The sequence below is a fragment of the Castor canadensis genome, chromosome 7 (genome assembly GCF_047511655.1).
Source record: "Castor canadensis chromosome 7, mCasCan1.hap1v2, whole genome shotgun sequence".
Taxonomy (NCBI): domain Eukaryota; kingdom Metazoa; phylum Chordata; class Mammalia; order Rodentia; family Castoridae; genus Castor; species Castor canadensis.
The window spans coordinates 57,756,043-57,768,772 of record NC_133392.1 but is presented as its reverse complement, the minus strand read 5'-3'; the positions used below and the strand labels follow the sequence as shown (position 1 = coordinate 57,768,772).

General features: G+C 35.9%; 1 protein-coding gene across 4 annotated transcripts in view; it reads left to right on the top strand.

Moving 5' to 3' along the window:
- The window catches only part of Ctnna3 (catenin alpha 3), a 1,740,232-nt gene that overhangs the window by 968,942 nt on the left and 758,560 nt on the right, over positions 1-12,730 (top strand). For all 4 annotated transcript variants that reach the window (XM_074078977.1, XM_074078976.1, XM_074078978.1 and 1 more), the window contains one exon: positions 8,465-8,545. In XM_074078977.1, the coding sequence (XP_073935078.1) occupies positions 8,465-8,545 (81 nt within the window). The remainder of the gene's footprint in view (positions 1-8,464; positions 8,546-12,730) is intronic.

Genomic DNA, 12,730 nt, shown 5'->3' with positions numbered 1-12,730 from the left:
CAAGGGTTTTTACTGGTTGAGATAAGGATAGCTATACAAGGAGTTGACTCAAATTAATTTCCTGTGCATGTGTGTTACCTTCGAGGTTAATTCTTTTTGATCTCACCTTTTCTCTAGTTCCTGGTCCCCTTTTCCGATTGGCCTCAGTTGCTTTTAAGGTATCTGCTTTAGTTTCTCTGCATTAAGGGCAACAAATGTTAGCAAATTTCTTAGGTGTCTTATCTATCCTCACCCCTCCCTTGTGTGCTCTCGCTTTTATCATGTGCTCAAAGTCCAATCCCATTGTCGTGTTTGCCCTTGATCTAATGTCCACATATGAGGGAGAACATATGATTTTTGGTCTTTTGGGCCAGGCTAACCTCACTCAGAATGATGTTCTCCAATTCCATCCATTTACCAGCGAATGATAACATTTCGTTCTTCTTCATGGCTGCATAAAATTCCATTGTGTATAGATACCACGTTTTCTTAATCCATTCGTCAGTGGTAGGGCATCTTAGCTGTTTCCATAACTTGGCTATTGTGAATAGTGCCACAATAAACATGGGTGTGCAGGTGCCTCTGGAGTAACCTGTGTCACAGTCTTTTGGGTATATCCCCAAGAGTGGTATTGCTGGATCAAATGGTAGATCAATGTCTAGCTTTTTAAGTAGCCTCCAATTTTTTTTCCAGAGTGGTTGTACTAGTTTACATTCCCACCAACAGTGTAAGAGGGTTCCTTTTTCTCCACATTCTCGCCAACACCTGTTGTTGGTGGTGTTGCTAATGATGGCTATTCTAACAGGGGTGAGGTGCAATCTTAGTGTGGTTTTAATTTGCATTTCCTTTATTGCTAGAGATGGTGAGCATTTTTTCATGTGTTTTTTTTGCCATTTGAATTTCTTCTTTTGAGAAAGTTCTGGTTAGTTCACTTGCCCATTTCTTTATTGGTTCATTAGTTTTGGGAGAATTTAATTTTTTAAGTTCCCTATATATTCTGGTTATCAGTCCTTTGTCTGATGTATAGTTGGCAAATATTTTCTCCCACTCTGTGGGTGTTCTCTTCAGTTTAGAGACCATTTCTTTTGAAGAACAGAAGCTTTTTAGTTTTATGAGGTCCCATTTATCTATGCTATCTCTTAGTTGCTGTGCTGCTGGGGTTTCGTTGAGAAAGTTCTTACCTATACCTACTAACTCCAGAGTATTTCCTACTCTTTCCTGTATCAACTTAAAGAGTTTGTGGTCTGATATTAAGATCCTTGATCCATTTTGAGTTAATCTTGGTATAGGGTGATATACATGGATCTAGTTTCAGTTTTTTGCAGACTGCTAACCAGTTTTCTCAGCAGTTTTTGTTGAAGAGGCTGCTATTTCTCCATCGTATATTTTTAGCTCCTTTGTCAAAGACAAGTTGATTATAGTTGTGTGGCTTCATATCTGGGTCCTCTATTCTGTTCCACTGGTCTTCATGTCTGTTTTTGTGCCAGTACCATGCTGTTTTCATTGCTATTGCTTTGTAATATAGTTTGAAGTTGGGTATTGTGATACCTCCTGCATTGTTCTTTTGACTGAGTATTGCCTTGGCTATTCTTGGCTTCCTGTGTTCCCACAAAAATTTCATGGTAGAATTTTCAATCTCTTTAATGAATGTCATTGGAATTTTGATGGGAATTGCATTAAACATGTAGATTACTTTTGGGAGTATCGACATGTTTACTATGTTGCTTCTACCAATCCATGAGCATGGGAGATCTCTCCACTTTCTATAGTCTTCCTCAATCTCTTTCTTCAGAAGTGTATAGTTTTCCTTGTAGAGGTCTTTCACATCTTTTGTTAGGTTTACACCTAGGTATTTGATTTTTTTTTGAGGCTATTGTAAATGGAATTGTTTTCATACATTCTTTTTCAGTTCGCTCATTGTTAGTGTATAGAAATGCTAATGATTTTTCTATGTTGATTTTATATCCTGCTACCTTGCTATAGCTATTGATGATGTCTAGAAGCTTCTGAGTAGAGTTTTTTGGGCCTTTAAGGTATGGTAATAACCATTCTTGATGGACTGAAGTAATATATCTTTGGGGTTTTGATTTGTATTTCTTTGATAATTGTGATGTCAAGCATTTTTAAAGTATACTTGTTGATCAATTATAGGTCTTCTTTGGACAAATGTCTACTTAGGTCCATTGCCCATTTTAGTCAGGTTATTTGGGTTTTTTGCTATTGAGTTTTTTGAGTTCCTGAAATATTATGGACATTAGCTCCTTGTCAAAGTATAGCTTGCAAATATTTTCTCCCATCTGTCAGTCCCATTGTCTCTTTACTCTACTGTTCCCTTCATTGTGCAGAAGAGTCATAGATTTAATAGTTTTGCTTTTGTTTCCTGTTCTTTAGTTGTCTAGTCCCCCAAATCCTTACATGTCCTGAGGCAATTCTCATATTGTCTTCTAGTAGTTGCATAGTTTCCTTCTATTCTTAGATAGCTACTTTTTTAAAGACCTTTTTTCGAATGTCAGAGTTAGTTTTTGGTTTGTTTTAGTTTTATTTTCATATCACAGCCCTTGCTTCATAGAGATTACTTGGCATGCCCAGTCAGGGTGTCTTCCTGACATGTCACTCAGTACAGTGGTATTCTAAAAGGAGAGATTTCATTTTATATGCTTGTCTATTTGTATATCTTTCATGCCTAAAAAATGTGAACTAGAATCTGTTCCCTCTGCTACTTGTTAAGCATAAAATATTTTAAAAGCTATTTCTATGGAGAACTAAATTTAAGGGTATCATATTTCATCTTTAGCATAAAATAAAGATTTTACACTAAAAGGGAAATGTTTCATTTTAAAAGCTTGAATAAAATGGCATGTATAAAAATAAAAACAAAACAACAAAAACATTACATTTTACTAATGCTTGAATTCTACACAGGATACATCTACACTAATATTTTCAACTGATTATGAATTTGATAAATTGATTTAATCTGTGTTCCTTAGTATTTGAAGTTTCCTAGTTTTTGGGGGTGAGCATCATGGCCTTCTGATTTCAAGTGTTTTTTTATTTGTATTATTTCAATTTTATATTACACACAAGTGTTTCAATACATTTTCAATGACTGTTTATTCATGGAATTGTACAACCAAGCAAAATATTATTCTATGATTTCTTCTTTTTTTTAGAGAATGTGGTCCTTGCACAGAATTTTAAATGTAGAAAGGAACATTTTGGGGCAAATATTTATTTTATAAGTTTGGAAATCTTAAAGGTCTTGTCAAGTCTTATCCAGGCTTTCATTTCTCTATAACTTAACAAATACCTCTTGAGCTCTTACCACATGTAAAGCATGGTGTTTGACACTACGAGGGACAACATGTGTGTAAGGTTTCCCTCCTTCATGGATATTCATCTACTGAGAGGGATGTGATACAGGTAAGCAATAACCACAGGACAAAACTAATAAAGCGAGCTCTCTACAAGCCCTTCAGCAATTTCCAAACTGAAATTATCATTCTTGCATTGACCTTGTTATTGACCATTTCAGTTCACAGCAGCATCACCCAGTCAGTCATCATTGCTGGAAACCTGGACATCAGCCTAGATGGTTCTCTTTCCTTTTCCTGCCAGTCAACATCTCATCTAGTTTACTCATACAGAGTCCTTAAGTCTGTCATTTTCTTTAAACTGACTGTCATTGCATCACTCTCAACATATCTCATCTCTCTTGTGGACAATTGCTGTGACTATCTAATTCTTCAGCATATTTGTGCTCTTAATCCCCTCAATTCCATTCACAGACTCCAGTCAGTTTGATATAATGGTCTGACTGTATCACTCACTTGATTAAATTGTATGGATTCAAGTTGTTTATAAGGCTAACCTCATTTCTCAGTGTGACAAAGACCTCCAGTATGGGACCTCCCCTCACACATCTTATATCGGTTATCAAATACTCATTAAAGACTTTTGCCTTGCTCTGCCTGTCTCTAGCCCCCCAGAATGGCCTTTGCTCTCATCTTCGCTTGCCTGACTCTCACATATCCTTCACTACTGCACCGTTGCTTGCTCTGGATCCTTCTCTTGTCCTTCATGGGAGCGCCGCTCTCCTTAGTCTATTTGTTACCCCAGACAGCTGTTAAATACTGTGCCTTTGTCTGATCCTACCACGACATGTGTGCTTCGGAAAGTCAGGCAATGCGTCTGATGTATTATTGGTCCTTATGTAGGCCTGTCATATAGTCAATAACAAAGATTTATTGATTGTATTGGACTATTTATTAAGCAAAGTATAATAAAAGAAGTGTAGAAGTATAAGAAAGTACAATGGAAGAAAATGATTAATTCCAACTGAGAAGATCAATAAAGATTCTATGTAAAATTTAGGAATGAAGTTGTATCTTAAAAGATGTCTGTAATCAGAATTGTAGGAGCATGAAAAGAAAACGTTTCTTTACAAGCAGAGTTCTGGAATTGTGATTGTTTTGCACAGAACACAAAGGACCAGATAAAATGTTTCATTAATGGTTAATAAGTAAATTCCAGACTAAATCATGTATGACCTTAAATACTGTGATCAACAGTTTATTGCTAACTTTGTCAGCAATGAAGATAGAAAGAAGAGTTTTAAAGCAAGGGGGGCATAATTAGACACAAATTTTGTAATATAGAGTAACCACTGGAGGGTTGGTGTATAGCAGCAATGATGAGGAAGAATTGACAGAAAGACTAATAGTTAAGATTATACATGAACAAGCCTGGATCACATTTGTATAGTATTTTTAATGTCCAATAAAAATTTTAATTAAATTTCATTGAAGAAGACCATGCTCAGAATTATTCTTTTTAATAAAGTCTTTCCTGGCAATTTATTTACTTTTAAGAATGTTCCCTGTCAGGTGCTGGTCCATGTCATCCTTTCTTGGTACTTTTCTCCCTAATACTCACTAAAAGCCACCTCTTTTCCTTCAGCATGGCTGTGCTGACTTAATGATGAATTTTTCAAGGATTCCTTTATGGAGCATCCTGTCTTCTGAGCACTTGGGATATAGGCAGGTCCAGACTCTTATCTGTGGTTGTGTTTTAATATCCTGCCCTTTGCATCCCTCATCTCAGAACACAGAATTCTCCTTTAGTGCAGGCTCATTGTTTGATGATTTGTTAAGGCTTTGAAAACAGAGGGAATGAAGGCCTTTAAACAAGATGGGGCTATTTTTCCTTGCTTTATTTATTTTTATACCATGCAAAAGGAATAAAGAGGCATAACATGGCTCAACTGAAGCCAAATAAATCTGGATAAATAGAGCAAGGACCCAATAAAAAGCTGGAGGTGAAAAAGAAGAGTTTTGAGGTAGGGATGGGACATGGAGGGAGAAAAAAGGAAGGAGGGAGAATTTATACTTCTGTAGTGTTAGGGACTGTTTATTATTACTTAGAAAACAAAATATCTTTGACCCAATGAAATATTTTAAGCTAAGGTTAAACTCTGGGTGAAAATCAGGAAATCATCTTTACATTCCCTATTGAATCTCTTCATGCTCTCACTCCTGTCATCCTTTATTAAAGTTTTGTATGCCTCTACTGCTAGGTATGAGACAGCTGACATCTTTTAGTTGTTCTGATGAATCACAGCACAGAAACTAGTGAGTTTTTATAGCCAACACAACAGGAATATCCATATTATTCCTGATACTGGTGGGGTTATAGGAAATGTGGGGGATCTCTTTGTCCCAACTCTTGCCCCTTTTTGGTGATCTCTGCTTTTATGAAAAGTGGAAAGACATATAACAAAAGTTCTAATAATGCATGAAACTGGAGAATAAAGATGAGGCTTTTTAGATAGAATTAGAAACTGTCTCTCAGTTTCTGCCATTGCCTTATGTGGTCTTGGATTCACTCTTCACAATTCTATGCTGCTAACATGGAGAACACTGGGTAGGAGCTGTGAAAGTAGCCATGTTTCATGTGGCTATATTGCCACTGTTGCTCTGATATCCAGAGCTTTATTTGTGCTCAGTGAAAGTCCCAACACCAGTATCTCCTATTGTTTCTCCTCCTTTAGACCCTCTTCCTTGACTAGACAGTTTCCATTGTATACAGATTCAAATCTCTTTCAAAACTAAAATGCTGTGGACACTTAGCGGATCTCTGCTATCACTCCTCTTAGGTGACAGCTAAAAGTGTGTGGTGCTAGCTTTTGGTTGTTATAGAGCCTAGGAGTTGGTATGGGAATTTAGTAGACATGAGTTCATGGATGACAATTTTGTAGTATATAGGATGATCTCAAATTATGCTTAGTTTTCACACATTAAATTTTAGTAACACTGTGCCCTTACTTAAAAGCAACTGAGGCCAATAGGAAAAGGGGAACAGGTACTAGAGAAAAGGTTAGATCAAAAAGAATTAACCTAGAAGGTAACACACATGCACAGGAAATCAATATGAGTCAATGCCCTGTATAGCTATCCTTATCTCAACCAGCAAAAACCCTGTTCCTTCCTATTATTGCTTATACTCTCTCTACAACAAAATTAGAAATAAGGGCAAAGTAGTTTCTGCTGGATATTGAGGGGGGTGGGAGAGGGAGGGGGTGGAGTGGGTGGTAAGGGAGGGGGTGGGGGCAGGGGGGAGAAATGAACCAAGCCTTGTATGCACATATGAATAATAAAAGAAAAAGGAAAAATAAATAAATAAATAAAATATTAGTAACACTGCTGCTGAGAAAATAAGAATCTAACTGAGATTTAGTGGGCACCAGAAACCACAGGTGATAGAAGACATTAACTGTTTTTTAAGGGCTAAGTGCTAAAATCTTCTCCAGAGTTTAGTATTATATCTTCTTGGCACACAGGTGCCTATGGTGGAATATTATATATTCATGTATGTAAATGGCAATATGAGACCTGTTGAAACTATTCTAGGAATTGGGGGGAGGAGGATAAAGGAGATGATAGGTGATGAATTCAAGTATGACATACTGTAAGAACTTTTGTAAATGTCACAGTGTACCCCCAGGAGAATAATTAAAAAAAACTATGTTGTATTTTGAATAAAGTTGTTCATTTGTCAACTCCATTTGATAAGTTCTATGTAAGCAATGAAAATAGAAAATATGCTTGTTCGAAGACATACTTGATATAAAATAACAAAATTCTCACAGTATTGTGAGCTGATAAGCATGTATAGAAATAGAATGACTATATTGAGAGATGCCACTGGAACATGGAGAGGTAACAGTTTATTTTTGAGCAGGGTTGTTGGTTGTTAGAATTCTTTGTGGACACCAATGACTAAAAGCAAGGATTTTAAAGGTGCTATTTTTAGAGATGCTCTCTAAACTCAAAGGTATATTATATGTAAGTCCTGGGAAAAATGAAAGAGATAGAAAAGTAAAGGAACACTGTTACTGTAAAGGATATTGCTTGAGAAGATATGGCAGGAGGTAAGAGGTGGGTTAGGACAAGCATAGATGGTCTTGAATTTTCTTAAGAAGTCTTTCCATTTGAAGGTATGGATTTGTGTATGACTTTAGTTGCCGGGGATAGTGTTTGATATGCTGCCTAATGATCCTATACTTTCTTCAATGTCCCTCTTCATGGAATCATGTAGCAAACTCCCTCAGTTATCAGCTGGTTAAACTTGCCTCCCTGATTTTCAAGGTCTTTTCTCAAGATCTCTTTTCAGTCTATTAATCTAAAAGTGGCAATTTTCCTGAGGTGAATCACATAATGATTTTTTTTCAATCTCTTTTATATGAAACATCACTGAAAAAGTATGATTAGACTCAATCCAGTTGTCTTCCACAAAAATAATATGTAGAAAATATCAACCAAGGTGACTCTTTATGTGCTTAATATCCTAAAGACTTAGGTTAAAGATGTAACAGAGAAAACTGTTCTGCTCAAAGAATGAAAAGGTGTTGCACAAATTATCTTAAAGAGCCAAAAACAGCATCCAGTTCTTACTTTAAACAAGTTGTTCTTGGAATATTGTCAGCTAAAATTGTGGTCAACTTTTGGAAATTGTATGAATTTGCACTGCATATTTTATTTAGTGTTTAGCAAAACTCCAATATGGCTCTGCATAACTTACACAATACACCATGAAAATGACTTCAGAAACTCCCACAGAAGTTGACAAATTGGGCATCTAATGCTTTTAAGTTAATTGCATGCTTAGCAGTTAAGGAGTTGACTTGTTAAGAATGAAGATCAGAATTTCATGGAGATAATGTTCTGCCTGCTGCCACATTGAATGCAACCAAAGCCTGTATCAGAAATATTACAGAAGCTTAAAGAAGAAAATAATGTGAACTTTAATCACCATTCTACTTAGTCTTAAGTGAAATGCTCATGAATCATATGCAATATCAAAGCAGTTTTGAAAACTATTCTTGAATTTTCAAGCAGTTATTTTCAGGAAATTCAGAAAGCAAATTTCTAAGTGATAAAGAGTAATTTGGTACCATTGCTCATGTCATTTTTTTTCTTCCTTGCAGACTGGAAAAAAAGAAAGGAGTAATACCCTGAATGTTGCTATAGACAACATGTGCAAGAAGACAAGAGACCTTCGCAGACAGGTGAGGGAAGAGACAGATATGGAGACAGAGGCAAACATGCAAAGGGAAGCTTTTATTCATTGCTAGAATACTTATTTCTTGTTTCTGTTCCATTAAAATTAATTCAGAGCAGAAAACAAGAGTAGTAAGCATACACTTTCCACATTTATAGGCCTCAAATGTTTTGTGGCAAACATAAAATAGAAGAATGCATGTCTTAATGTCATGTGGAACTACATTCAAACCTTGGCTCTTGTGAGATCTTGGGTTCAGATTCCATCTCTGTTAGCTCCTCTGAAGCTCTGAAAAGGAATTAATACTACATTGTAATGCTTCAAGATTACATAAATGCATATCAGTGTTTGGTGCCTAGAAAGATTTAGGGAATCTTGATAAACTGGGTTTGTCATACACATACTTACAGAAAACAATGAATAATTCAAGAATTCCAATTCTACCTTTTGATTATTTTGTGGATGTTTCAAAAACTACTTTCTGTTTAAATTAATGCTATGTTTTTAAACTTTGGGAACATAGCATTAGAAAGGATTTCACTAAACAATTTGGAAGTCTAATATTATGCATGTTATTTTTTTTCAGAAATATGAAGAGTTGGCCAATTCTAAAGAACTTTGCTTTCCATCCTTTTGCAGTATCTAAGAACCAGACCTTTTTCGATGCGCAACTTTAAAATGACAGCCATTAGCTCATAAAAAACAGACAAAAAGCTTCTCAAGCAAAAGCTTTTAATGCAATATATTATTGTACTTTAATGGGAAGATTTAGTGAAATGGCCAAGGAATCTTTTAATATAGAAGATTATTTAGAATTGGAATAAATAAGTACCCCCAGGTAGTTAATATTGGCTGTGTAAAAATCACAATTTTAAATTCAGCAAGTATCCCAATTTCTCAACTTTATAACCTTAATGTGAATTCTATTTCTACTGTCACACTTAGGATCATGGAATGTAAGAGTTGAAACTTATTAGCACAACACATTTTAGATGCAGATGAGATAAGGCAGACCAGTGTAGTGAGGTGACTTGTCTAAGAAAGAAGGGACATTGAGTCACAACCTACACCAGGACTCTGGAACTCTGAACCCAGAATTTTCCTAACCTGTTTTCTTTTTTAATTCATTTATTCACATGTGCATACATTGTTTGGGTCATTTCTTCCCCTTGCCCTCCACCCCCGCTCTCTCCCCCGCCAGCCCCTCTTGCTTCCAGGCAGAACCTGTTCTGCCCTTATCTAATTTTGTTGAAGAGAAGACATAAGCATAGTAAGAAAGGCAAAGTGTGTTTGCTAGTTGAGTTAAAGATAGCTATACAGAGAGATTTCTAGCATTGCTTCCATGTACAAATGTGTTACAACCCATGTTGATTCATCTCTAACTGATCTTTACACTGGTTCCTGATTCCCTTCTCGTGTTGACCTCTGTCGCTTTAAGGTTTCTGTATTAGTTCCTCTGGAGTGAGGACATTAAACACTTTCATGTTTTGGGTTTTCTACCTATCCCTATACCTCATGTATGTGCTCTCCCCTTGTCATGTAACCTGTTTTCCATAATCATATTTCTTGTTCCTATCTCTTCTCTATATATTGTTATCAAAAATTATGCATGAAGAGCTAATCTATATTCTTACCTCCAAAGATTTCGGAGTCATTTTTTCTAAAAAAATGTCAAGTAAAAGCAACTCCTTGCATGTTGAATTACTAGATTTAGCAAATTAAAAGCACAATATGTCCACCTAAATTTGAATTTCAGATTAGCACCAAACATGCTGTATGTACGTAATATAATTGTATTCCGAATATTGCATGGGATATACTTACATTAAAATCTTTGATGTCTCAAAAGCTTTTATTAAACTGTGTTTACCTGAAATTCAAATTTAACCAGGTGTCCTGTATTTTATCTTGTGCTCCTACTTGTGTTTCTACCTCATTGCCATCAGTGAGAATATATAAATAGCATTGGCATTACTAAAATACTTCCTTCATGGGAGTGATTTTCAATTTGTAGAAAACTGCTGTGTTCTGGTGGTTTCACAGGTCAACATCTTTCACTTTTCAGTTTCTACTGATGTTTACCAAATCACCACAAACAGCAGCAACCAGGATTCCAGGTGTTGGCTTTGGGTCAGCAGGACTGTTTCTGTCTTACTTTCTCTTGTGATTTCCCACATGTGGTAATCAAATGGTGACCATGACTGGGCATAGGGCTGGGTCTTCCTGTTCCCTCTTCCCATGTTGTGTGTAATCTTCCAGGACTCCTTCATGGATATTCTTTCTCGCAAGGTAACCTGGATTCATTGCATGATGGTTCAAAGTGCTAAGTAAAGAGAGATGGAAGCTATCAGGCCTGGGCTCTAAAGTCACAGAAAATTGTTTCCTGTTCATTCTGTGGGTGAATCCAGTCACAAAGCCCACAGGAACTGTCAGGAATCTCTGTCTGAAGTGACATGAGTATGCACAGAGGGCTGGGATTGTTGGGATCCATCTGTGATCTTTAGTGTTGGGGATGTTAGTTGCAGTGCCTCTCATTATCCTTATTAATGCCCCCTCTCACTACTTCATTTTCCGTCCAGATTTCTATACTTTTGGTAGTAATAAAAATTAGTTTAAAAAGCAATATGAGTTTTCTCTATCTCTTTTTATTCTTGCAAAGTTTACATAATAGTTTGTTTTAAGCATCTTACATAGACTCCTTTTTTACAAAAATAGGAAATCTTATTCTTAAAATGTTTTCCTTGTAGTAATGTTCATTTCTTTCTGTAGAACTGGTTGTTCATTTCTTTCTTTCTTTCTTTCTTTTGTTGACAGTACAGGGTTTGAATTCAGGGCCTCACATTTGCTAGGCAGTCACTCTACCACTTGAGTCTCTGCCAGCTTTGTTTTTAGCAAAAAATAATCAGAACATATTTTCTTGTCCATTCATCCCTATACTCTTTCTTAGCAAATATATTTTTATCAGCAACACAGACACATTTTAGCTTTAGTTTAGTGAATGATTATATTACTTTCATAAGAAATTATAGAATGCTTAGCAATACCTGAGGAGAAACAATGGATACATTTTGGAACATAGAAATGGAATGTTCCAGGAGGTGAAATATAATGTATTGTGTTCAACTTCTTTGCTCTGCCACTTTCTTGCCTATTTTACTACAGAGCAGAGGCGAAAGTTCCTGTCATGGTGTTCTAGCCCCAATTTATTCCCTATTATTTTTAATGTTTTCTTTTTTCAGTTTTCCTCCTTGGTTCCTTCTCTCCATACCAACACATTCACCCGACAAGGGGCTATTTTCTGTATGCCAAAATTTCCATCACTTTCTTCCCAAAAATGCTTGTATCTTTGCAAAGACACTTCTGTCCATAGTGTTTATGAAATGTTTATGGCATGCTTGTGGTGTGTTGAGCTTGGTATCTTCCTTCTCCCTCCTAATTCCGAATCACTTGAATACACCCATGATAGTTTAATGACTTCTCCCATGATACCTTTGCTGTTTTCACCAACTGGAATTAGTATTTCCTTCTTGGAGCACTTATAGTATGTGTACTTCTATTATAACTCTATTTGTCTTTTTTATCTTATAAGGGTTTTCTTCCATTGGATTATAAACTCTTGTAATGACAATTTTGACAAGATCTCTCATTTAGTAAATACTTTCCAAAGCTCTCTACCAAGTGTATTCCTCATATTATTGATTTTTATCCCTGATACAAAAACAATACCACAGTATTATTATCTCAATCTCTCAAGTAAGTCAACTTACCAACCATCTTTCAGTTAGTTGGTGGAGCTGCCATTCCAGTTCAGGTCCATTCAACTCCAACCAAATTTTTAAGCACCACACCAGGGGCTAGGGATAACAGGCTCTTCACTTTCAGAACCAGTGGGGCCAAACACACTGATTCTACCACAATAAATATATTTCTTTCTTATTACTTATTTTACATGCTTTTTAAAAGTTAACCATCCTTTTTCCTTTAGCCTGCACCCCCATCATTTATTTGAGAACTGCATATCTATTGAGATTTTTACAAAAGGAAGATCTTTTAATATCTGTGACTTCACTAAAAAAAATGGAAACAAATTTCTGTTGTCATATGAAGAGAGAAAGATCTATTTGATTTTACTAAAGGCAGGTTAATATTTTTATTTCTATACAAATATTTGTATTTAATTTAAACCAGTAGA